Source organism: Lampetra fluviatilis, chromosome 2, assembly GCF_964198595.1.
Source record: "Lampetra fluviatilis chromosome 2, kcLamFluv1.1, whole genome shotgun sequence".
Classification (NCBI taxonomy): Eukaryota; Metazoa; Chordata; class Hyperoartia; order Petromyzontiformes; family Petromyzontidae; genus Lampetra; species Lampetra fluviatilis.
In genome coordinates, this window is record NC_136276.1 from 15,851,017 (window position 1) to 15,878,240 (window position 27,224).

At 41.9% G+C, this 27,224-nt stretch overlaps 1 protein-coding gene across 1 annotated transcript in view; it reads left to right on the forward strand.

Moving 5' to 3' along the window:
- The window catches only part of LOC144943483 (nck-associated protein 1-like), a 122,172-nt gene that overhangs the window by 50,051 nt on the left and 44,897 nt on the right, over nucleotides 1–27,224 (forward strand). The window contains exons 7-15 of the mRNA XM_078870962.1: nucleotides 10,812–10,949; nucleotides 12,465–12,513; nucleotides 15,162–15,318; nucleotides 16,674–16,730; nucleotides 18,142–18,238; nucleotides 19,685–19,794; nucleotides 21,010–21,142; nucleotides 26,189–26,270; nucleotides 26,467–26,525. Of these exons, the coding sequence (XP_078727088.1) occupies nucleotides 10,812–10,949; nucleotides 12,465–12,513; nucleotides 15,162–15,318; nucleotides 16,674–16,730; nucleotides 18,142–18,238; nucleotides 19,685–19,794; nucleotides 21,010–21,142; nucleotides 26,189–26,270; nucleotides 26,467–26,525 (882 nt within the window). The remainder of the gene's footprint in view (nucleotides 1–10,811; nucleotides 10,950–12,464; nucleotides 12,514–15,161; nucleotides 15,319–16,673; nucleotides 16,731–18,141; nucleotides 18,239–19,684; nucleotides 19,795–21,009; nucleotides 21,143–26,188; nucleotides 26,271–26,466; nucleotides 26,526–27,224) is intronic.

Genomic DNA, 27,224 nt, shown 5'->3' on the forward strand with positions numbered 1-27,224 from the left:
ATATTGGTTGCCCTAAGTTTATTGTGGAGGAAAGCGCTGCTTGTGGCTATTTCCGCCCTGACTGGTGGGGTAGGTGGGAAATAATTGTAAGTTCTGTCAAGCAAGCAATCGTCTTCAGGCGTTGCGATCGAAACTTCGTGATTTATTATTTTTTCTACCTACGTGACTTTACTGAAAGAACCAAAGAGTATGGATTCCTGCAGTCACGAAAGCTTCAAATCCAGATTCTGTCACATACATTGTTTCCTTGACTGATTCTAATTTCTAACATATAACAAAGTTAAATTTTATGTAATAATTGTTTTGTACGTATTTTAGATGAATGATAATGCTCTTAGTATATGCATCGTTAAGCTCAACCTTTCTTACATTATGTAAGAGCTCGTACAATGGCTTTACACTAAATCTTATCTTGGTGGTAACAATGATCGTGCCAGTACTCTAAATGCATTGCAAGGAATTGTTCATTTTCCACATTTAGTTGAGCAATGTTCAATATGGGCAGTGTGTCAGTGGTAACTTATACTGCACTGAAAATCACTAAATCTATATTTATTTCGGTTATAGGATGTTAACCTCGTTTGATAAAGTGCCTCATAAGCAGTCATGTGCTTCTGCAGTATACTTATTTATAGTACACACATATAAAATAGCAAGTCAGTTGAAATGGTGAACATCACAATACTATTTTCATATTCTTGGTTCTTTCGGTAAAGTCACGTAGAAGGGAAATAATAAAATAATAAAAATAAAACAATAAAATTCTCACGACGTTTCGATTGCAACACAAGCAATCATCATCAGGTGTGAAAACCACAGTAAGTAAAATTGAAAGAAAAAAAACTAGAATATTAATCCCTGCAGTCACGAAAACTTTAAATCGAAATCACAATACTAGGCATCAGTGATGAATTATGATGATGATGGCGTTGATAGTTATGACTGCACGACCATCATGGGCTTCCACTAGGTGAGCTAAGCAGCTCCCATGTGTATCATCATGATTAGAGGTTAGTCATTCATATCCACCCCTATTGCGAAGAGCATCTGGCACATACAACACATTTTGAATTATAGCCACTGCAAACTGTGACATGTTATACGATGCCCTCAGCGTGTGCCAAATGTTATATTTACTTTTATTTTGAGGTGCCGTGGTGCATGAATTTCCTTCCAAATATCTAACATTTTGTTTATTTGCACACTCTGCCATTGTAGTGCAGAATTGGTCCCACTATGGACATTAAATTGAATAAATAATGCTTCATGTCCTTGGCTTTTTTTTTACTGCTTTGTCAGAATCATAATCAGAATATTTATTTTTACTGGAGGAATCCGATGAGCTTTAAAGCAATTTTTCACAGATGTCCAGTAGGGGCGGGTAAGAATGTTACAACTGTAATAGCACTCTGGAGACGGCTTGTGGAATCGGTCCTTTTATTTACTTTCCTCAGTTCACAAGCACTCCCCGTTGCTGGCAGGCAACGGGAAGTGGGCAGACAGATCGCAAGAGATGCACCGCCACGTGGCACTCGGAGCCCCGCTCGCGCGTGGCCCCTCTCTCTCTTCGTTCCTTGTCTGACCACGTGTCCCTCGGCTCTTCCCTTATTTAATGCCTAGGTCACGTGGTACGCTCTAGCCAATCCTTAATAGCCTGCGCTGAATGTTCCAGATTCCTCCATCAACTCCCGGGACCACGCCCCTGACTTGTCTTCCCATTGGCTGAGGCCAAGAGCAGCAGAACCAATCATCCTAGCTGACATCCCTCGATCACGCCAGGGCCATGCTCCCAGGCTCTCACCCCATTGGCTGTAGAGCAGGACCGGCAGAGCCAATCACCACGTGAACCGGACATAGGCTCTCATTACACAACAACAAACAGTACAAACACACGACAGTAGTGCAAAGTACAAGAAAGGTAAACAAATCACCCAAAAACATACAATTAAAACTAAACCATCCCAATCCTACCAGGCAAAGCCCACCGAGGTATTAACTTATTTTTCAGAAGTGACCAGGCCACAAATGATAGTTCAACAAAGTGGCCCATCATTTGGACATTCAGAGCACCAACAAAATGTAAATCATCTCAATGCATGTTTTAAATGTGGAGGGAAAAACCGGAGGACCACGGGGAGAACATGCAAGCTCAAAATATGCAGGCGTCGGGGTCGGGATAGAACATCCGACCTCCTACATAGCAGGCGAGGAAGATCACATCTCACCACTGTGGAACCCCTTTGATAAATAAATAAAGTATATAAGTTCTCATTGCATAATTAATTCAAAATCTTCGGTAAGGCAGTAAAGCGACAGCAAAAACAGTCCCAGAACATGCCAAGACAACACACAGTCCCTTCATTAAAACAAATGTGTATATTAAAATTTAACTCTCAATACATTGTTAAGGATTACATTTACAAATCATATTTGCAAATGTGGCTGTATTCAACACTAATCTTCTGCTGCAAAATAACGGAGGAAACAAGGTTATTTATTTGATTTTACTTTTATTAATTTTAATTTCAATTTTTTACCTACGTGACTTTACAGAAAAAAACCTAAGAATATGAATAGGAAACAAGGTTGTTCCAAAACGTTGGTGCTGCAATGGCAAAGGCTGTCACCTATTCAATATGGGGTTGTAATTTAAGTTTTGAAGCATTCCGTTTGTTCAATTATGTTATTTATGATATCAGTATTAGGTTAAGAGAATGAAACAGGTTTTTTGTTTGAGGAAAATACCATGATCATCGTGTTTTTAGGATGAAGGAGCAATTTTATTTCTGATAATTGATGTTGAAATAAATCAAGATCGTGTTGGAGATGTTGTTTGACTTCTTTAGAATATTTACCTGCTCCTAGCATGATATTCTCATCAGCAAAGGGATTTAATTATGAGTGATTTAAATTTAGTCCAAGATTATTTGAATATAATGAGAACAGAATTGGCCTCAGCTGGGAAATCTACAGAGGGCGAACGCACTTGAGTCTTGATATATTTTTTAATTGCTCTTTTCACAGGAACAATTATTTAAGTATGCAAGCCACACATCTGTGGGAGATGCTCTCAACCCCTGCTTACCCATCCACTGTGCACAACGACCAATCATTTGTCTTTACAGACTGTTCACGGGCTGTCAGTGAGCGCTTATCGAGGCCGACATGGCACACTGTGGCATTGCCAGCACCCATGCCAGACCCATTTACTGTGTGTCACCCAGTTTTTTTTTACGTAGTAATTTTTTATAATCACCTAACCTATTTGCATAAACTACATGCACAATTGAAATTGATTACAGTTTTTCATGATCATCCATATCTCTACATGACCTTTTCTCTCTCTCATACACTACTTCAAAATTCTGAAAAGAATAATTTTACCACTTCCGTTTTAATTTATAAACCGTTTAAGCGTGACTGCATCTCAAGGCGCTGTACATATGAGGGGGGGGGGGGGGATATATACATTGTGTGGGCTTTTCAAAGGAGAAAGGACGTTACAAAAACATATAATGAGGAAGGTTGCAAGGCAGAGAGAGGAAGGAGATAAAATATTATTGTTTAATTGTAATTACATATGGCAATTTGGAATTACCAATTCTTTACGTGATGTGTATTACCAGGAGAAAATGCGCACATATGGAGAGATAGTGTCCATGTAGCTCAGTAAGCTATTTACTTTCTGGCCTGTCTTTTATCGATCACCTAGTTGTAGCCCAACAGGTGTGCATGATCTGTGCGGTCCACCAACCATGCCTCAAGAGATATTCAGGTGTGTGCTGCCACCCCTGGCTTTCTATGGGACAGCTACTTGAATGAATGTACACTGCCGAAGGCACGAGAGAGGTCTTGTAACGGCTTGTTCAAAGGCTGACTGCTGAATGTGTTGCTCTACAAATTAACGGTTGGTGTTCTGTTGATAGAGGAGACCCACATTGTATTATTGACGTAGTTAGCCCACATGCAATGGGTTGGAAATGACATTGGAAAAATGTTTTATTTTACTTTAAAACCAACATTTTAAGTTGGAAAATGAATCAGTTTCTGATTGGAAATCAGGTGGATTGTTGCAGTACCAGCGTGATGTGACTGATGTTCTGTTTTTCTATTTATTTGGCACACCGAGTGAGTCATGTGCTATGAAGAAGAGCCATTGTCCGAAATGTCGCCGATTCTTTTCTTGTAAGGCAGTGTTGTGGACGAGTATTTAACAAAGACAATTGTGATTGCGTTATAAATAACCGAGGAAATAGCACTGCTGCAATGAGGAACACAGTTGACCTTGATGTGGCTGGGCAGCCCAAATAGGGAAATGTGTGTCAGAGCATTGCCGAGATTCAAAATTTGAACCTCGGATTTGCTACCGGAGGTCAACACATTTACATGAGAAGCACATTTGAGAGTCACGGTTCGGTCACTAATAGCCCTGATGCCTGTATATTTGGAGTTTGTTTGTTAACCCCGTGGTGGCGTGGATTTTTTTCTTTGTTCTGTATATTGATGCCTATTGGGATACGGTACGGGCATTAGAGTCAACTCAATACTCAATTCATCGAATGAGGCTTCTCCATTCAAAGTAGAAATAAAAGTCATTACAGCTGTTAAGGTATAAAACAGGACAGTGATTAAGGCAGTTAATGACAATGAGGCATAATTCCTCGTATGATTAATGTCCCTTGCACACATGCATTTTCACGCTTGCGGTGGCATTCTGTAAGAGTGCATTTACGCTATACAGTATACGTATGTACGTATATTAAACAAAGATCCCTCATTTAGTCTTCAACAGACTGTCGGGGCCAGTGAGCATCTATGAAAGCCGCCACGGCACACAATGGGGTGGGTGGCCAACGCCACGCCTGGCTGCCTTTGACTTCCCAGTGGCGATGTTTATACATTGCATCAGGTACTCATTTAAGGCTGAGTTGACCTAGGGGAGGCCCAGGATCGGTTCAGATTATCGTCACCGCTGTTGACTGTGAGTGGGAATCGAACCCGGATCGCCAGGTTTGCTCCCGATTTTATATATAGACACAAAAACACACTACGAAAATCATCCATAATATAGTTTTTTTTTGGGTTAGATCGCGTAAATATAGAAATGTCGTTAAACCCGCCACCACCCGACACCGCCAATTAGTAAGGTTTGTCACGTAAACAGAACATGCCAATTCGTTACTAGTACAGCACACCGATGTGTTGGAGAGCAAAGCCACAGCATTTACAATCTGAGTACGACGTTTGTAAATTTTGGAAAAGGAAACCATCTTTGGAAATTGTGTTTAATGTTTTTATTCAGATGCACCAAATAACAATGCAACACTGACCTTTAAGTTATGTTGACCCACCTCTGAATGTGAATGCAATGACATGTATGAAAACGTTTCTATGCAACTGCACATACACACACACACCTGCAAGAACATATTACACACTCACAATGACATATGTGAGTGTGTACCCACAGTTCACACCTATTCTAATTCTGTAATTATTCAGCCATTAAAATGTTCTCTCCGATCAAAACGTAGGTCACATCCACACATGCAGGCAAGTGCACGATTCATTGTTAAACATACAATTCGGTTAGACTGCATTGGCAGTGGCACACAAGCACAAATAACAAAACAAATTTCACTACCTTCATCAATAACAACGTGGCCTTGGAACAAAAGGAGGAATACAATAGGCGATGTCTTAGTGCAATGGCCCTGTGGTGAAAGGACATATTTGAGGCGTCACCTATTATATGCAGTTTTATTGACAAATGTGAGGTTGCTTTAGTGCGCTTCATTGTGCGTAAATGTAGAGCACAGGTAAAATTCAGGCTATGCATTAGGTTCAACCTCATCCAATGTGTCCAACATCCATTAAACAAATCAATGTTTCTGATGTGCATTGAAGGCCACAGCATTACATTGATACTCTTGTCTTTTTGGTTTATATTTGGTGCTGTAATGCACGTTAATGTATTTTGCTCCACCCTAGGGATTTGCTTTAATTGGTGCATCTAATCCTGGAGCTGATCTAAAGACATATACCACCACAAACTCCACCGATTTCCAATAGTGCCTTTTTATTCGTGTGCCACACAGTGCCACTAAGACTGCCATGCAAGTCAGGCTGTTTTACATTCATTGAGACAGCCTTTCCAACGCGGTAGTTCTGTGGTTACATAATTAAAATGTCGAATGCTGTCACTAATAAAATACAAAAAAATCATAACATCAGCGTAGCATAGCTGGGTAATATAATTAATTCTTTGTGTGCTGTCAAGTTTTTGTAGATGCAGTACAAATGATAAGGGATGCTCCACTCATCAAATGATGGATCTGGTGATTTTGACATCGATTTGCAATGGTGCCAAATTTACCCTGGTAGAAGATCTACAGCTCATCCGCCAGCCATAAATAAATTTTTTCCCACGTATTTTATTTCCTATTGCTTGAAAGAAGTGGTTCTTAACCTTTACTGCAGCCTTGTACCCCCTTTGGTTCTCAATCGCAAAACAAAAAATGTTAATTAACACATATGTTTGATGAAACAAAGTAAGTTATCCCTACGTGGCTGCCATTAAACTGTGTTTTCAATTATTTACCTTCTAAAAAAACAATCTGGCCATGTCTCGCACCCCCAGAAAGGGCAGCCCGCACCCCCAAGGGTGCGTGCACCCCAGGATAAGAAACCGCTGTTATAAAGCATCCCAATCCAGTACGTGTTTGAGCTTTGATATCTATCATTTAAAAACATTCGTCTTCCTATGGAGCAGTGGCTCTCAGCCTGTGGTTCCGTGGACTGCTGGCACAGGCCATAGGAAGTGGACCGCGGAACTGTTGCAGATATACATTTTCATCACAAAACACCAGATATTTTTTGTACCGTATGGTGGTCTGTGAAAATTATTTCAGGGTTGACAGTGTTCCACACGTCCATAAAGGTTTGTAACCACTGCTATAGAGTAAATATACTTGAACGTATATATAGCAAGCAAACTCATTATGCCTTTCATTATAGGTGATCGATATTGGTTTTAGCTTTGAACAGGGCCCCTATATTTTAAATGGAGTATTCTTGCCAATTACCATCTCGTTTTACAGCAGAATTTGTTTAACAAACCTAACTGCCGATGGGACCCAGAAGGTCACAACCGGTCCAGAGATTGCTTGCTTTATCAAATGCTGCTTTGTAATATTGGTCTGGACAGCCAAGAGCCTGATGGACTAAATCATTGCTATTTACACGTGGAGACGGAATATATTTGCTTTTATATACTTTACAGCAGTGGTTTCCAACCTTTTTTGGCTGCTGTATGCACCCCTTGTTGAATTTTGTATCAACCGAGTATCCCATTTGCCTCATCCAACATGGTTCTGAGAAATACATGTATGAATAATTAACATAAATATATGAACCTCATAATAAAGGCTTTTGGGTTAGATCGCGTTGTTTATAAATGTGTCGCAACCCTCCACCACCCGACACGGCCAATCAGTAAAAAATGTGTCACGTTGACAAAAGACAAATAGTTCACTACTTTAGCCCACCGGTGTGTTGAGGGAATCCACAACATTAACAATTTTTGAGTACGACGTTTCGCTGGTAATGACATTCAGCATCATCGGGCAATTTGCCAGAATGGTGAAGCCCTTCACTTGCTCCCGGTCTTAAATAGAGCAGCAGCAGGGTGACGTCATCATTTAACCCAATCAGGTGCAGAGATCAGAGGCGGAGGGGGGGGTATTGTAATTATATAATAGATTAGTAATCAGGTAATTGTTATGATTAGTAATCAGTTGTAGATTAGTAATTAGTTGTAATGTGTATTATTTAATAACTGAACCCAAACACTATACCCAATCATGTGCAGAAATCAGAGGTGGTGGAGGGGGGGTTAAAGTAGTGAACTATTTGTCTTTTGTCAACGTGACACATTTTTTACTGATTGGCTGTGTCGGGTAGTGGAGTGTTGCGCCACATTTATAAATAATGCGATCTAACCGAAAAAAACCTTTATTATGAATAATATTGGTCGTGAAAGCCTACGTCATTAATATATTAACCTACGTCAGCAGCCCTCCCGCTGTGTTTGATTAACACCTGATGACTGTTGCTTGTGTTGCGATCGAAACGTCGTGATCTATAATTTTTTCTACCTACGTGACTTTACCGAAAGAACCAAAGAGTATTGTCCATTTTGTGAGGTATTCTAACTCGCTCGTATTTTGTCGTAGTAATTTTATTTTGGAAGATTCATACATGATTATTATTCAACAATGACGCCTCGTATGCAAAAAATGCACACATTTATAAATCACTTCACGTACCCCCCCCCCCCCTGGGGCATTTCCACCTACCCCCAGGGGTTTGCGTACCCCGGGTTGAGAACCGCTGCTGTGCAGTATGGTGTTCATAATAGTGTAATGACTCCAGTGATAAAATTGGTAAAAAAAAATATTTTGTGAGGTTTATTTAATAACATAGAGCTTATGATATTTGCAGTCTCGTTCCAACAGTGGACATTAGCAGGCCAGCAAGTAAAGCTCACATTCGGTATATTCCTGTTTGTACCGCTGCCAAATACACACACGTTTTACTCGCTTTACTCTGGCAGTTGTCAACCCGAAGCTTCACTATTCTCTAAATTAGCAGCATGTGGTTATGTGCTGAATTTCTTCTCTTCATTCTGAGTATTTTTGTTCTGCCTGAAATGCCATCTTGTTGAATGCGTTATATAAAATAAACCTAGCACAATGGCAGTTTAACAGAATTGATTTCTGCATGTAGAGAAGTTTTTTTCCATGAAATGGAAATGTATACGGTAATAGCTTGATGCTATTAAACGTCATTGGCTGAGCCATGATTAGTTTGGTCTTGGTGAGCTTGTTTTTTTTTCCATATAAATAGTGGATGCTGATTTGTTAGCCAACCACTGATTAAGGCACCCATCCACATAGGGCATTAGTTTGCATTAATAGAATATTATACGGGGTTTTTTAAAACGAGAACTAGAGATTCAGTGCTCAGACAAAGAGATGTTTCGGCTTTCAAAAAGGTTTAGGATTTTTCTGATGGGTAGCTCAGGGTTTTCTATAAAGTTTGTTGTATCTGTAAATTGATTTTTCCCTGTAGAAATGCCAGGTTGAATAATCATAAAAATATATTTTCTCGAAGAGTTTGAATACATTAGCATTTTAATATGTTTCTTCCTTTTAAATGTATTGCAATTATTGATTTGCCAGAAACAAAATCTGTTTTGTGCATGCTCCAATGCTTTTGGCAATTTCTTCTTGTAATGAAAGTTGCTGAGGACAAAATTGAGATCTTTAACCACTCCATATAAAGCTTCTGGCTAATTAGTCGCTGGATTACTCAACAGACATGTCCCCTCTTCAACCATTATATATACGGAGTGGTAGCTCTTGTAATCTCTCATTTACATGATACAGCTGTCGTGGCTGTGACGGTTCCACCTGAAGACGGAAGCTTGTGTTGCCTCCGAAACGTCGTGATTTTTATTTTATTTTACTTTTATTAATTTTAATTTTTTACCTACGTGACTTTACCGAAAAAAACCTAAGAATATGTCACTGTTATCATAATTTTGATTCTCATGATAATAATCCTCTGAATCTACACCTAACAGTATCTACCATCCGTACTGAAAGAACATCAGGCATTCCCAGCATGTGCAGTAGTTGATAAATATATTTAGCCATGTGGATGTCTGGTAAAACATACACATAGTTAAATAGATTTCACGTCTCGTGAGATTGCTATACTAACTGCTTACTTCACTGTTACAAGTGTGCCTTGCGTAATTTGTTTGAAATGGTGAAGGTGTGAAGGCACTTATCTCGTCAAGAATCTGGTCTAAAAACTGAATGAGGCCTAACTAGTATAAATAATTGCAGGTTGGCATGGCAGGAGAGAACTCCACTCTCTTGCCAACAACGACACCCGTATTTGGTTTATTTATAACTTCACATCCTTCTCTCCGCTAATTGGCACTACCCTGCATGCGTGCCATTAATATTTGATAATTGGCACATCCGGGGAGAGGTCACCATGTGTGCAGTATGTCCCCTGTCCCTGCATGTGTGTGTGTGCTTGTGCTAGTGGGGAGCGGTAGTGTAGCGGTTAGCGCGCTGCACTACGAACCTGGCGACCCGGGTTCGATTCCCGCTCACGGCAAACACTAGTGACGATTATCTGAACCGGTCCTGGGCCTCCCCTAGGTCGACTCAGCCTCAAATGAGTACCTGGTGCGATGTGTAAACATTGCCGCTAGGGAGACAAAGGCGGTCGGGCGTGGTTGCTGGCCACCCACCCCCTCGTGTACCGTTCCGGCCTTCATAGGTGCTCGCTAACAGCACTTGCCCCTACAGTCTGTTAAGGCTATACGGGGGATCTTTGTACTGCATGGGGAGCAGTAGCATAGTGATAACCGCTGTCACCCGAGTTCGATTACTGCTCATTGCCAGCAATCAGTGGTGAATGTTTGAACCGGTCTTGGGCATCCCCTAGGTCGATTCAATTTCAAATGAGTACCGTAGTGCACTGGCGAGCCAAATGAGGTCTGCAACGGTGCTGTCTGACCACACGGACGATGTTCATCTTTCTTCTTGGTTCTTTCGGTAAAGTCACGTAGAAGGTAAATAATAAAATAATGAAAATAAAATAATAATATAATATATATTTTTTTTTCCCTTCTACGTGACCTTACCTGAAAGAACCAAGAAGATGAATCCCTGCAGTCACGAAAGCTTTAAATCGAGATGTCCATCTTTGTTTGCCGTGTGGTGGTGCAGCTGGTGACCGATGCCCTGCTGTCGCTGTGCACCGTGTACCCGCGGAGGAACCTGCCCGCGGACCAGTGGCGTGCCGTGCAGCTGCTTAGCCTCATCAGCGCGCCGGCCACCATGATCAACCCCGCACAGTCCGACACGGTGAGCGGACAGACGACGCAAGCGCCTGGCTGACTCTCATATTCACGATGCACTCGATTATCCCATAGGTCGGTACAGCAGGATATGCCCAAGACATTTTTACCAGACTTGTAGGTATTGTGTCTGTAGATTTGAAGCTTTCGTGACTGCAAGGATTCATACTCTTAGTTTTTTCGGTAAAGTCACGTAGGTAAAAAATGAAATTAAAATTAATAAAAATAATAAAAATCACGACGTTTCGGAGGCAACACAAGCTTCCGTCTTCAGGTGTGACGGTTTCACCTGAAGACGGAAGCTTGTGCTGCCTCCGAAACGTCGTGATTTTTATTCTTTTATTTTTATTAATTTTAATTTCATTTTTTACCTACGTGACTTTACCGAAAAAACTAAGAGTATTGTGTCTGTGCCATATTTTATACGCCTATGTATGTGTTTATAATCGCGGCTTTTATTCTCTTGCCACTCGCTATCAGAGCGTATTACATGCCTCCCTACAGATGGAGCTGTAGAAAAGCTAATCTGTGAGGTGCTGAAATCAATAGTGAGGAGGCAAATATGAATGGGTACAAATATATAATACATGTATATCCCCCAATATAGTGTGATAAAGTTCCTATTCAATATGGACAATGCAGTGCGCTGTTGGGTACTGTGCTTGAATGTATAATTGTGTGTGTATTTGGAATGCAATACAGTATGGTTGCATTAATATGTGCCACGTGGTAATGTGTGTTGAAACATTTTACGAACAAATGAGAGACATGGCGATAAGACGTGTAAATACCGTGCATACAGATGCATGACTTTGAATTGTTATATTTAAATAATGTTTTTTAAAATGTAAAACATTCCAACACAAATCTATGATATTTGCACACTCATCTTCACAGAGGTTTCGTTTGTGTGTATGAATGTATAGTTTGTTAAAGTTATATTTTATCTTGAAATGCAGATCAACATTGGCATCGTTAAAATGCAAGCTTTGTTGATGACAACTCCATCATCATCAGACCTGACCATGCACCAGTTAACCGAGAAATGCCAAACTCAAAATAACGCAGTTGTACAAGTGTAATAATGCGTACTCACTGGAGAACATCTGTATTGTTCTTGACAACGCCAGACTTATTGCATTCGCCAAAATGTCCTGGAAGCGGTGTTCTAGCCACTTTTTTAATCAGTTCGCTCGTGATGTAATTTATGCCTTCAAATAATTGCATTATAATCCTATAGATACTCTTTGGTTCTTTCGGTAAAGTCACGTAGGTATGAAATAAAATAAATCACGACGTTTCGGGCGCAACACAAGCGTCCGTCATCAGGTGGGAAAGCGTGGTCTGTTGCTGATAACGGACGCTTGTGATTTATTTTATTTTATATCTACATGACTTTACCGAAAGAACCAAAGAGTATGGATTCCTGCAGTCACGAAAGCTTCAAATCAAAATCCTATAGACGTTGATGGTATACTTTCCTGCATTAATATCACCTGAAATGTATTTTTTGTCCCCGCAGATGCCGTGTGAATACTTATCCCTTGACAGCATGGAGAAGTGGATCGTCTGTGAGTAATATAGGCTATTTGGCCACAGTCACTTTAAGTATATAAGAGTGTCTGTTAAAGGTGTCTGTCTTAAACTATTCGAGAATTATAATCAGAAAATATTTTAACCATGAGGTTGAAATGCTGGGCACATTTCCTGCATGGACTTGAGTTTTAAAGCCAAAACGTGTTAGTGCTCTTCAATGCTTGAATGTTCAAAACGTTAAAATCTGAAGTATTGGGCTCTCTCATAAATCTCGAGACATCCGTGGATGGATATCAGCTGCCACCTTGTTTATGGGATAGAGTGTTGCTCCCTCACATGTGTAGGGTTTACTCCAGGTGCTCCGGTTTCCTCCTAAATGTTTAAACACTCACCAATTGACTGAAAACGTCTTTATATATAGAGAACTGCAGAGCAGTTTTTGGCGACGGCTCACCGCCCGCCAGCCTTCCAGCTTGGTCCGTGATTTCTCAGCGATTGTGAGATGTCATTTACATGATCAACGACGCTAAATACAATTGACAATTCTGTTTTTTACGTATGTTACCAACACCTCGGCAGACACGCAGAGGTTTGTAGCGATGAGACCCATACGATAAAATCTTCACACTACCAAGTGAGCGCATGTAGTTTTATTCACCCAGCCCCAGACTTTGTAATTCCGTATGCATAGATGATATTTTTGTGGACACCTGTACACGTATATTTTCCATAATAAGCCATACATTTAGTTGTGTGATGTTGCGTAAAAAGTACTGTAATAGTCACTTTCATGTGGTTTAAACTAGCTGGGTTCACGTTTATTAATACGTTGTGTTTGTGTTATTGGTGTCAAATTATTCAATTGCATTTTCAATAAGCACACGATCAAGTGTATTTCAAAGCAATATTTTTTTGTTGCATTTGGAGCAACCAATTAAGGCAATAGCTTCGCCATGTCACTGCGATCCCCTCCGTGTTTAAGATCAAGGCTTAAATTGCACACTTCAGGCAGATTATATTATTTGTGATTCTTACTCACATACGCCCTCAGCAGAGCTGAGGCCTTCAAAAAGTGAGTCTATCAACGTTGCAGTGGTGCCACACATCTTTCCCTTGTCCTACCCTACATTACCAAAGTGTAATTTTTCGCATGAATGGTGAAAGGTGGGAAGGTTACAGGCAAGGGAGATTGGCAGCAGAGACATGGAGGTTTAGCGCCGCTTACGTTTGAAACGTGGATGTATAAAAAGTGCCCCTCAGAGGCTCAAAGAAGCAAATATTGATTTCAATTTGTTGACACGTGAGAGCCAAGTGCCAACACATTGTTGCAAATAAACACCACAGTGAAATATAAAATCGAGTTGTAAAATCATAACATGTTTATATTATCATGGTTTATCGATTTTTGTTCTACAGTGACATGCAATATATTCATCCGGTTGGCATCGATTGTGTTGCATTGCAGTCTTATTTTCTAGTAAATCAATTCAGATATATTTGTTTTACTTTTAAATATGCAATGATATTCTAAATCCATATTGATGCCCAAATTAGCACTGCATCCTTGAGAAAATTCATATTGCTTATTTAATCATAGGCCATAAACTCATGATGAAAGTAAATTATTTCATAGTCATGGAATGTTATTTAAAACAATCTGACATCTCACTGGTATATTCTGCAGTTGTTTGGCAGCATTAATTGTGTGTACGTGTTGAAAATACATACTGATACATTAATGGAAAACAGATTTGTCAACGATTTTAATTATTTTAGTCAATAATGACTATGGACCATAATAGAGTTTTTTTTGGGTTAGATCGCGTAAATATATAAATGTGTCGTTAAAACTCACCACCACCCGACACAGACAACTAGTAAGGGTTTACTCTCCAACACACCGGTGTGCTGTACTAGTGACGAATTGGCTACGTTCTGTTTACGTAACAAACCTTACTAGTTGGCTGTGTCGGGTGGTGGCGGGTTTAACGACACATTTATATATTTACGCCATCTAACCCAAAAAACCTCTAATATGGATGACATTGGTCGCGAAACCCTACGTGTTAAAGATGACTAAGAAGTAGAAAAAAGTCATCAAGCATGGTAATTCTGCGACTCCCCACCCCAAACCTAGCATGTCTATGGCAAGATGAAATGAACCAGATTGATTGGTTTAACTGATTGGAATAACTAAGAGTAGACAATATTTTGACAATTGTAGTTGACTAGATATAAGGGAATGACTACATATGAAATTCTAGATTTGAAGCTTTCGTGACTGCAAGGATTCATATTCTTAGGTTTTTTCGGTAAAGTCACGTAGGTAAAAAATTAAAATTAATAAAAGTGAAATAAAAATAAAATAAAAATCACGACGTTTCGGAGGCAACACAAGCTTCCGTCTTCAGGTGGAACCTCACTTGATACAGCAATCGTGCTGTGACGGTTCCACCTGAAGACGGAAGCTTGTGTTGCCTCCGAAACGTCGTGATTTTTATTTTATTTTTATTTTACTTTTATTAATTAATTTTTTTTACCTACGTTACTTTACATATGAAATCCCCAGACTAGGACTTGGATGAAATTTAACAGGATTGTCGGCGATTATACGAAGATTTAAAAAAAACTCTTAACTAAATTAACACCGTCTCTGGGCCATCTCCCCACGTGCCACCTCCAGTCGGATTCCTGCTGTGCCACAGCACCCTCAACACCGACCAGAATGCTCAGATGCTGTGGAAGCTGGCACTTAGCAGTGGCTTCTGCCTCCGCTTGTTCCGCGATGAGATCTTCCACTTCCACAAAGTGACCGAGGAGCTCTTCACCAACATGAAGGGGTGAGAATGCGGCCACACATCACCTCATTTACCGGCCTGCACAGTACGTGACCAGGATAACATCAACAAAGCATCATTGGATGCCAAAGCCAAAGCGAATCACGATTGGTGTCCGGATGATGCTCGAAATATACCGTAATTATCCCGGCTGTAAAAGAGCCGTTCGATGTTTGAAGGTCGCTTTTTTACACCGTGCACGATTGTCTTTGGCATCCTTTGATCATTTATTGGCTAAATGTATTTTTTGCACATAGTGTAGCTTGACTAATTTGCTCACAGCCTGTCTCCGAAATTCAGCTTCATCTTCGTTTGATGGTGGGATGCTCCTTCTACCCAAATGCTACATGTAGTCACATGCTCATCTAGCTGATAGCTCTCTGCATCTGCCATTTGGTACATAAGCTCGCAGTATATTTCTTGCTTTTGACGTAAGATACAATTTTGATTGCTGAATAAAAAAAAAAATGAATCGGGTGCTGGAATAAATACTTCTACATCCCATTATTTTACACTTGCCATCACAGCGTGAGGCACTTTGCCAGCCTTTATGCTAGGCACATTTGCCGCTTGCACGTCCATTCGTTACGCGCGTGCACGACTCTGAGTTTCCACAAGAATCCGTGCATCTGCTGCGCACGCGCCGCGTGCTGCTTTTTACGTGCGCACGTTTGCTCGCTCTCTCTTCGCATATTCGGTGCACACGCGTTGCTCGCACGATCATGCGGCCCGCTCTTGCGTGCGGGCGGGCACCCGAGCCACGCTCCACCGCTTCCGTGCATTAAAGAGCCATCACGAGCCGCCCACCGAATCGCGTGTGTGCACTGCTGTTTTATCTGTTGAGACAGATGGTGTGTGTTTAGCAGAAGCAAGTTAAGCAATAAAGCAACCGTGAGATCGTAAGCTATGGTGCCGTCTTTGTTACGAATTCCCGTTCGGATGCCATCCAGTGAGTGAATTGGCGAGGGTCCCTTGTGCTCGTACATGGTACCGCCGCTTTTCTTGTGCGTCGTGGAACTTGGGTACGAGTAGGAACGCGTTTGTTAGCTGGCACAGGTGCACGTCACAAACGATGCAATGTAATTTTATGCTGCTGCTGCTGCTGCTGGGAGAGTGACATATGTGGCACAGGCAGCAGGTGAGCCAGCAGAATTTGTGTTACGTGCAGTCCAATGCCATAAATCTTCCCGGAATAAACTGGCAGTTGTAATGACATGGCTCTGTGAACTGCACAATTGGGATTTTGGGACACACTCAGAATTCATATCGGGAAAAAAAGGTCCTGCAGCAACGCTAATTGCAAGACGTTTCATTTATGTTTCACTTTTCAAATGTGTTCATGTCACGTTTTTCTGTAGGTACAACAAACGTGTTGCTGATATCCGAGAGTGTAAGGAGCAAGCCCTCTCCCAAGCGTAAGTTGTAAAAATCATTCTCCCGAGTTTTTTGGGATATTATCACTGACATTTCAAGAGAAAATAAAAACTGCCTCGAAGAACACTTCAATGGCAGTTTGTTCATTTTCGCAGCAACGCATTAAAATTCAAGACATCCCGTCAAATAATATATCGGGTAGAACCTTTCTGTGTATGATGTGAGGCTGCCCTCTACTGGCCTAAAAACCGTCCTGGATCCGAATGTCACTTTATTTTGGTGATTTCGAAAAGTGTATTGGTTTAGCCATGTTTGTTTGTTGTAGTACAGAGTTAGTCTGATGGCCTTAATCTAAGTTGTCTTGTGGTTGTTGTTGGTTGTTTGACTTGCATCCCACTGGGATTTTTGCACACAGCGTTGGTGTACGGTGTTTTTTCTGCAATATTTTGCTGTCTTCTTGTATTTTCTGTTTGCACTCAGTCACATATTCACTTTAAGATGTTTTTTTGTTCATGTTTTAGTTTTTTGTTTGTTGCGGTTGTACCCGATTCAAGAGCCGAATGGCTCACAGGGCTATACCTAATAAATGAACTTGAACTTGCACTTGCTCTGCATCTACATCAGCCATACGTAAGAAGAAGATTAAGAGCCAACCGAAACGCATAAATGTTTTTATGTTCGGGTCTTTAAAGTGATACACTGTAGTCTCAACCAGGTTAGCGATTGCCCCACAGAAGGTTTAGCATGTAACGACTTAAAGGTCAACACTTATTGTTACGTTAATTTTGATTTATCTTCTCCGCCTAATTCTCTCTTGTTCTTAAATGTTACGTCAAAAAAGAAATCATAAACCCAACCAATATCACCTAACCGCATTTCCACCCTCAGGTAATTGTCTGCCCCAATGAAAGCCGTTGTGACACTTTTTACTTTAGGTATTCTAAACATCTTCTTTGATAGTAAAGGTGTACATGTTAGTGCTTGGTGCTTGCGTGCATGTATGTTGACCTTCTTTCGCACTGTACATAGCCAACCATGCTAATCGGTTGTACGGGGCAAGGACGACACTTGCTTACATGTGTATGGGCCCATGCAGAGAGGATATGTGGTGTTTTATGGCAATGACAGGAGAAGCAACTTTGCTGTTGGGAATATATTAATGTCAGAATCGGCTGTGGATGGGACCTATAGTTCATCGACCAAGAGGAAGCTCTGATGCCAGATGGTTGGATGCGACTAAAAATAATGATTCAGCAGACCTTGGAGGTGTCGATTGTGCAACCGTTGCCTATCCGAAGAAATCGACGGAGTGAAGAGGAATAAATGACGTTGGCTTTGGTGTAACTTGATCATGTTATAACCACGTTGCGTCACTTTTCAGTGTACTCGGGGTTGACGAAAGGATTGCACGTCTGAGTTCCTGTTACGTTTGCACCTGTGGTGGTACGACAGGGGCCTGATGCACCGGGAGCGCAGGAAGTTTCTCCGCGCGTCTCTGAAGGAGCTCTGCACAGTGTTGGCCGACCAGCCCGGCCTGCTGGGACCCAAGGTAAGCCTGTCTGGCTGGGCCCCACTGCATCGCTCCAAACACCCCGGCTATCATCCAAGACTCAGGTCAACCATGTCATTATTCCACATTGCAATGTGAATACATGTATTTCAACAATAATAGGGTTTTTCTCCTTGTTTTTTCTGGCAACAAAACTGACACCTTTTTACAAGGATTCATGTCTGCATTCACCACAATACTTGCAGTCAAAATGCAAACAAAAAACACACTATGATAATGTATGCATTGTCCTTGAAACGGATTGGTCCACACCAAGGACGGATTTCTTTTTAGCCTCGACCCAATTGGTGCTCGACCAGAGGGACGCCTTTTGCATTTTGACTGCAAGCATTGCGGTTAATGCAGACATGAATCCTCATAAAAAGGTTTCAGTTTTGTTGCCAGAAAAAAAAGGGGAAAAACCCTTTTATTATATTTTGGTACTGGCAAAGGAGGTCTAATGATGTATTTCAACTTTTAATTCATCATTCATTTGATACTGAGGTGGCAACTGGTGGTGAGATTTTAAGGGTGCTTGAAATTGGAATTGAAGGTGGGGTAACGAGGGGTGTAGGGGAATTTGTGGGACTAACTTCCTCCAACATCGTCATTGTGAAGACAAACGATGATGACATTGACTCATCTCCATTGGAAACTTTCAGTCAGGCATAGCAATTCCACATTCATATGGCAGAAGCTAGTTTCTCCATAGGACAGCCACTCTTTGACTTCCTGCAGAGTGGTGGTACACATTTTATTGCTGTCAGAGAGAGATAATCACAGTGATTCACATCGTTATTTTCATCATCAGCCTTGTTATCATTGACATAATGCATTGTATTGATCCCAGATGCACAATTACGAGTATCAATATAATTGGTATGCATAATTACCAACATCATCATCATAGCTATTACTAACCTTGGTATAATTAATATGGCATTATCTCAGGAATATGAAAGGTCACACACCATGTGAGTTTGTGAAACTTTTGGTTTGTAGAATAAATATATATGTTTTATGTTATGCATGCCTATGTTATGAGCCGTAACCTGCTCTATTTAAAGTTGGGAACGTTCTGTAATGCACAAACCCTCGGATCTATGCATATATATTACACTGTGGCACTCTTAACATTGCTGGTCAGTGTTCATGTAGAATAACCAATCGTATTTCTGATGATTGTAATTTTTTCGTAGATATTTACGTTTCTTAATACGATCATGGTTTATTATTAGAGTAGTGTTTACTGTGTAACACGTGCATTTTAGGTTTCCTCTGAAATACGGGACGTGTGTCATGTACAATATTTTCTTTCCTATTCATAGTTTCAACGTTGCAATGCTCTTGAAAACTTGGTGCGTGATTTTAATTTGATTGCAATTCATGAAATTCGCCGAACGACATCCGCTGAGCGTTTCCTTTGCTGTTTAAATCTCGTTGCAGGCACTGTTTGTCTTCATGGCGCTCTCCTTTTCCCGGGATGAGATCCTGTGGCTGCTGCGGCATGCGGAGAATTTGCCAAAGACAAAAAACATCGAGGACTACGTGGACAAGCGAGTAGTTTTTTTTTATTTGACACCCGTTTCACGTTTTACATTTGCACGCACAGCCCGCTGTGTCAATCCTCCGCTGGATGAGGGCCTCCTCCCCAATGCCTCACGGGCCGTGAGCGATGTTTGACTATACGTCACCACTCTGGTCAGTTCGGATTGGTGAAGGTGAGAGTGAGGAGTGCAGCACAACAACAATGGATTTTGCTGGACTGTCCCCCACTGCCTACAACACCTGCTAGGCCAGTCTTGTTGAACGTGAAAGTTGCCCATACAAGCACTGCCTAGACTCGAGCCAAAAGCTTAGCTTTTGAGCTCTGATAAGATCAGACACATTGTGGGTGAGTTTGTCATACACAAGGCTATGTTTTGCCAATCAGTGTTTAACATCAGATATCCTGATGATTGAATTCCTCATTGCCTTGTCACCTGTCTGACATTTATCTACTTCGGTCTTCTTTTAAAAGCCATGAAATTATTTGTACTCGTTGCATGCAATGAGTTCACGTCGTTGTTGTCCCCCACCCCACACGGTCACTAGAATCTCTACAATTCACAACAATGGTAACGGAGAATCGAAACTCGAATAAATTGTGCACGTTTTGGGGAGGGAGAAGCCGAGTCGTTGCACGGCATCGTTACGCGCCGAGGTGCACAGCAAATAAGCACGGAGTTCTGTTTCAGGTCACCAGGAGGTGCTCTTCTACTCTGTTAGCCGTGTGTTTTCTCAGATGCTGACAATGGCTCGGGATTGCTAAAATACATCCACCAAATTTCATCAAATGCTTCCCGCGTTTTCCACTCCCTGGTATAATCCCTTGTGGTATCCACCAGCGGCGTTCAGCTATTAGTCATGTCATTGCTCGCTGCGTTTATGAATCAATCATAGCTCAAGGTTTATGTTTTAGAGAAATTAACTGCACTGCAAGTTTCGCCTTTGGATTGGGCCATTTCATAATTGTTGCTGTTGATATATTTGCCTTGTGATTGTAGATCCACATTACAATCGTAATTTTTTTTGGAACTTATATTCGTAAACTATATTTTCTAATTTTTTCGACAACTATTCCCCAGCAGCCGACATTATCTCTTTGTCTGCCCTCACGTACATCTCTTATTCTGCTTGTATGTATGTATGTCCACTTGTCCTGTTGTCCATGTATTCAACTGTCCCCTCTATTTTTGTGCCCATCTCCCCTGGCTCCACAACCTCTCCAGGCACCAGGCAGAGCTTATGTTCTACATGGAGGAGCTCCGTGCTCTGGTGAGGAAGTACGCCCAGGTGATTCAGCGCTACCACTTGCAGTACCTGGCCGGCTTTGATGCCGTGGTACTCAACGAGCTCGTGCAGGTATGCGGCACCGTTTGCCAAACACCACTGCGCCCGCCCACCACACACTGTGCCTCCGCTATTATGCTCAAATGCTGAGGTTTCCCGACCAGAGCCCACCTTCACACGTGTTTATGTTCTTTCATGCCTAATTAGCAAGACTAATGGGGGACCTTGGCTCCTTCCAACCAGTGCCAGCCCAGGGAGCAGTTCTTTACCCAGGGGGTGGGGGTAGATGGTTCTGCATCCCCACACAATTCATCAGCCATCAGGATCAATGAGCCATGATGAAACAAGGGTCGTGATGATCCAAGGGCCTTGATGATCCATGGCTCTGGCCCTTCTCAGTCCATCTTCCTACCTCCTCCTCCCCACACAGCCAGAGGGTAGCGGTCGGAGAGTATTGTTTAAGTAAGGGTAGTGGCTCTATCTGAAGACAACTTGCTTGTGACCGCCACACTTTAGATATCCCATGTCAACTTATGATACGTTCCCATGACCGCTGGCGACTTAGCTTCATGGCACGAATAGAGTCCGGGGCTGTTCCAGCACGGCTCATTTATTTTCCTCACGCTTTCATGAGCCACGTAGCTCCGTGGGATTGGACCTTCATGCTCCACCCGCCTTTTCTATTACCTCCACAACCATAGTAGGAAAGTGATTATATTTTATATAACATAATTAATGTATGATGGGATGGGGCTATTCTGTTACTTTTATAATTGTTCCACCGAGTTTATAAAAAATAAAAACCCCCACAGCTCTGAAGCTGAACGACACAATGAATCCACCGAATAATAATGCCGTTTCCACGTATGCTCCGTGATGTCATGGCTGCTTCCAATGGTGGCTTGGGTACAAGCCTTAAAGGGAGCCACGGGGCCCCCCGATAACTGGCTCATTGGGTGCTGTGTCAGCTCGGTGAGGCTGCGTGGGAATCTGGGCCAAACCCACTCGCCCAGTTTGCAGACCGACCTGGCTTGGCTCCAAGTGGTCGTGGGAACGTGGCATTATGAGTCCATTGAGCTGGGCTGGCCCCCCTGTTTCCACCGTGGGGCTATCAGACCAGAGTTGCTCTGAACAAAAAAAAATCTGCACGTGGAAATGGAAGCTTATATCTTCATCAGCCCCCCCACCCACCCACCCCTGACCACCTCTGGCAACGTGTATCCCCAAACCCCATATGGCCCCACGCTGTCGTCACTGCACAAACACTCAGTGGCCACGCAGATAGTGGGAGATAAATGTGTGAGAAAAATCATTAAACATTTGTACGACCTGTGTGTAATTCACTTTGCGAAGAGCAGAGGAAGAAAAGGGAAGAAGGGCAAATGTGCTTCAATGGCATTGCCCTCGCTTGAGGGAAATGTTCTGTTTATAAACATGACTTCATAATGCGTTATTTTTACGCCTAGAAAGTTAGATAAGAACGAGAGTTGTCAGCTGTAGACAAAGAAGTCGGGAGGGTCGGCAACTGAGTCAAACATGTTGTTGTAGCGAGTTGGTTGAAACCGATGACGGAGGTTGACGCATTTACCATGTGATCAGGTCATTTTTTACTTTTGCTCTTTGGAGAGTAAGGCAAGCAGATCAGCATCAGGTGCACGCAAGCAGCAATGAAGTTGAAAAAATGTCACTCGCCAAGAACAACGCGGTGGCAGGCGTTTTTTTGTCAAAGAGCAGATGCGGTCGTTGAACTTTCTTGACCCAGAATACGCTCTCTTAAAGAGTCGATGAAGAAGGTAAAAAAATAATGAAGGGGAGAAATGGAGAGCGCAACAAAGAAAACACTGTTGACTTCTTCGCACCTGAAATGTCAAAAAGGAAAGAGTTCCTCGTCGCCGTTGTTGCCACCAGGTTGACAAGTCACGCACTCCTCCGCTTCGGTTGGCGTGACCGAGTGGGGCGCGACGGCCGCGGGAGAGAGACGCTCGCGGCCGGCTGCCCGCCGTTAAGCGCGGGCGGGCGGGCGGGAAGTGGTGGCGCTGGGCCCAAGCAGAGCAAAGCAAATGCTTCGAGTCCCAAAGCAGTTCAAGGGGACCGGGATTCATGACAAGCAGGGTGCATCAAAACGTCAGCTCGAATTAAAATCGTAATAAACATAGCAATGTACTTTGTACGTTTTAATCCGTAATCTGATTCGCGTAAAACGTCAACATCTCTCTCTTGTCTGCAGCTCTCATCTATCATCTTGCCACATCTCTGTGTGTATCTGCACTCCTCTTATCTCGCTACATCTATATTTCTTCTGTCATCTCTCAAGGATTTTATAATTGAAAGGTGGGGCTCCAAAAATTGTTTCTGCTTAGGGACGCCACTGGGATAGCATCCACCGCTGCAGGCATTGGATCCTTGGTCTCAGTCCCAGGGCGTTTGTTTTGCAGTTTGGGTTATGTCCAGTGCAGAAAGAGTGAGCTGTGTAGCAATGGGTGGGAGGAAATCCATCCTAGCAATGCAGGGCAGGGGATCCTTATAAAGCCAAATGTCACAAATGGTGCTCTGGTGGATTTGGGATTTTCATAAAAATCATTATCACACCTTAAGACAAAGTTTTTTATTTTTAAATAGCTTTGCAAAACATCTCCATATAAATGCGTGACTGAGTTAATTTATATAGACTTGCGCCAACTTTGACAGCATATAGTTTGCACAGGGGTGAGAACCCACAGTGGAAAACTCTTTGTGTTTGAACGCTAATAAAGTCTGCAAAGATGGAACGTTTCAGCACTGCAGGTGTTCTGGAAGTGTAATAGCCAAACATAGCAAAGGGTGCTCAGTTGTACTTTCCTCATGCGCTTCACCACGAGAGAAAGTAATGCGCCAATGGGACAGAATCTCCTGTAATATGCGCCTTGCCAACATAACAATTCCCAACCGTATCGCGGATAAAACACTTGGTCACAAGAGACAAATACATTCTGTAAGTGGATGCATTTTTAAAACAAAGAGATGGTGCCAGATACTGTGTGTGACTTCTGCTGCACTATCGCAGAGTTGACTTTGAGCATCTGCACTGGCAGTGAATACAAACGGAACACACATCCCACTCGATGTTGAAATATGAATAAGTTTCCACCGCGAGTTCCCACCACCCACTAAACTGTCTGCCTTAAAGGATTGCTTCGCTTGCCCGATTTCAGTATGATGCACATGTTGGTCACACGCAGCCAGCAAACCACTGTCCACGCTCGCATTTTTTTGTGGCCCACCGTGCACCAATAACATACATGTTTCTTTTAACGTGTGATGTCAGTACATTAATTACCAGCAGTCAGCAGATTTAGTCAATGGTCAGCTGTGTTGCTAAGTTTTGAATGAATTCTACTTACTGTAATTGTGCAGTGGTCTTAAAAAAATTTTAAAGGTGTTTTTTTGTGAAAGAATTGTCATATCTGCGATCGTTCTACGAACTACTCTACGTTCTTGTGGGACCAACGTTGATCCGCGGACCCTAGGTTTTGGAGCCACTGATCGAGAGCATTCCTCACTGGTCTTTGTTGCTATCACGGAGGTTGTCGGTCGTCAATTTGGAGTGAAGTCATCACTAAGGGTCCGTAACAATGACAATGAAACACACATGGTGCTTCATTCCCATGTTGACAATTGGTAATTTTAATCGAAATGGGACTGATACCAACAAGGCTGGGTAAATATGACTTGGTCAGTACAAGAAGTGTCCGCGTATTCAGTTATACATTATAAGACAAGCAGCATCTTGAAATAAATAACTTGATACATTTCATGTAATAGTGGATACTTACGTGAACGCTGTTAACTGGTTCTCTGCAAATGCAACGGTTTGAAAAGTCACCCAAACCCCTCCCACCTTGGTGTGTAAATTGTTTTTGCATGTGCTTCACTACAGAAAAAATATGATTTAGAATAAAAATAATAATCTCATAACCTATTTATTGGCCCTGACATCTCTTGAAATGTGTAAATTGAAATGTGACATTGTTGTATAAAGGGTATAAAGCAATTTGATAATTATATCGGCAGCTGGATTTTTATTTAACGTTTTCTATTTTTATTTTAGCAGTTAAAGCCCACTGAGCTACATCGCTCTTTTTCAGAAGCGATTTGGCCACAAATTATAGATCAACAAATTGGCTTATCATGTGGAAATGTATAGCAGCCAAATACTCGCAACGAATGTTTATAAACGTGGAGGGGAAAAACTGGAGGACCCGGACAAAAATACACTGGACCACGGGGAGAACACGCATATTCCAAATATAGAGGCGCTAGGGTTGGGTTTGAACCCACGACCTCCTGTATACCAGGCAAGGTAGTCAACATCTCGCCACCGTAACTAATAAAATCATCGCGGTAACCTAGATCACAATAAAATAGCTTGTAATTTTTTTCCTTTTCCAGAAGTTAGTGTTGTGAGATTATCACGCAGAACGTATTTACTAATTGCGTGATTCTGCACCAAGCTAGGCAGCAGCGTCATCATGTGCAGAATGTGGTGGACGGCCTCATCTGTCTTGCACCACAGCTACAATCTACTTACTTCCTCATCAGATTTGTTTTAAATGAAACCCCAGTTGTGGGCAAACATGTTTCAGCTTTGATCAGCACATTTATCCAAATTGCATCGTCATTAAAGTAACGAGTTCTTCTTTAAGTGTGAAGACATTCTATTACACATCACAGAGAGAGCGTCAGCAATATTTCCAGTTCATACAAAATGTATAGTGTTTTATTGAAACGGTGAACCATAGCTGCATTTAGTAATAATAGGATTGGCAGTTTATTTTTTTATCAGTTTGCATTTTAATTAGCATCATTCAATGTCTTGGGGATAAGAACAATGGTTACATGCTGGGCTTATATAACATGGATTTATTGAGCTGTGCTTATAAAAGTATATATTTTAAATAAAAATAGTGCATAAATGAATGTGTTCAATACTAAGTTATGGACACAAATTTGCACAGCAGGCAATTGTGTGTTTCACCAGACGGGTGAACTTACCTCGCTTACGACTGAGTGTTTTAATCTTTAAACAGTCGTAATGCATCTGACTAACGTGACGACGCTCTTGTGAAACGTTTGTTTCAGAACTTGTCGGTGTGCCCCGAAGATGAGTCTGTCATCATGTCATCATTTGTCAGCACCATGACGTCACTCAATGTCAGACAAGGTATGGCCCTCGGTGCTGACATGCATTTTGTGCAAATGTCTCTGTGTCGCAGACTAAGGGCTACATTTTACAATCACGTATTTTACAGAAGAAAAAAAATAGGGATTGAGTTCTGTTGAAATATTTCCCTGTGCAATTACATTTTTATTCAGAATGTTTATAAAAGTGCAATGATATGAACCATTTCTCTTGGCAGTGGACCAGGGAGAGCCCTTTGATTTCAGAGGATTGAGGCTGGATTGGTTCAGACTTCAGGTGAGTTCAGGATGTGGGGCACTCATCAGAAAGAGGAGCATCAGCCATCAAACCCATAATAAATTTTAGGTTATGTTATTAGTCTGTATTTTTACATATGCTAATTGGTAATCAGATGCAGAGATATTTTTTTAAATGATCGTACGCACTTAGTTTTGTATGCCATGCATGTAGCATTCACGCTTCGGCTGAAAAAGGCCTGCCTCTTTTAGAAGAGCCTTTAAGAGGCTCACAGCTGACCTGACAGTCGAGCCGCTTAGCTTCACACTCCCTTCGCCCCCTGTGGACGAAGGCCATGAACAACTGCATGAGAAAGCGGATAGCTCTTGCACGCATGGAGACTCGAGGACACCCCACGGTGTGTGGATGTGGTGAACAACTTCACACGATGGGACATCGAATGAAAAGCTTTTTGCTCAGACCCAAGAAACATCTCCGACGTTCTCTCTGCCACTCCTGAAGCTGTTGACCAGATTCCAGACTCCCACCCCCCTGCCCCCTCCTCCCTCCCTCCCTCCCATCATCAAATGACGACATGCCCAGAGAAGTCTTGACCCATCCTCATGTGCTGGACATGTGCATTGGAACAATCGGAGAGCGAGTGCCCGCACATTACTCTGCCACTGGCACCCTGCCACTTATCGTTATGTAAAGCAACAAAAAATGGCAAGACCTATGCACTAAATATGACTCTAAAGT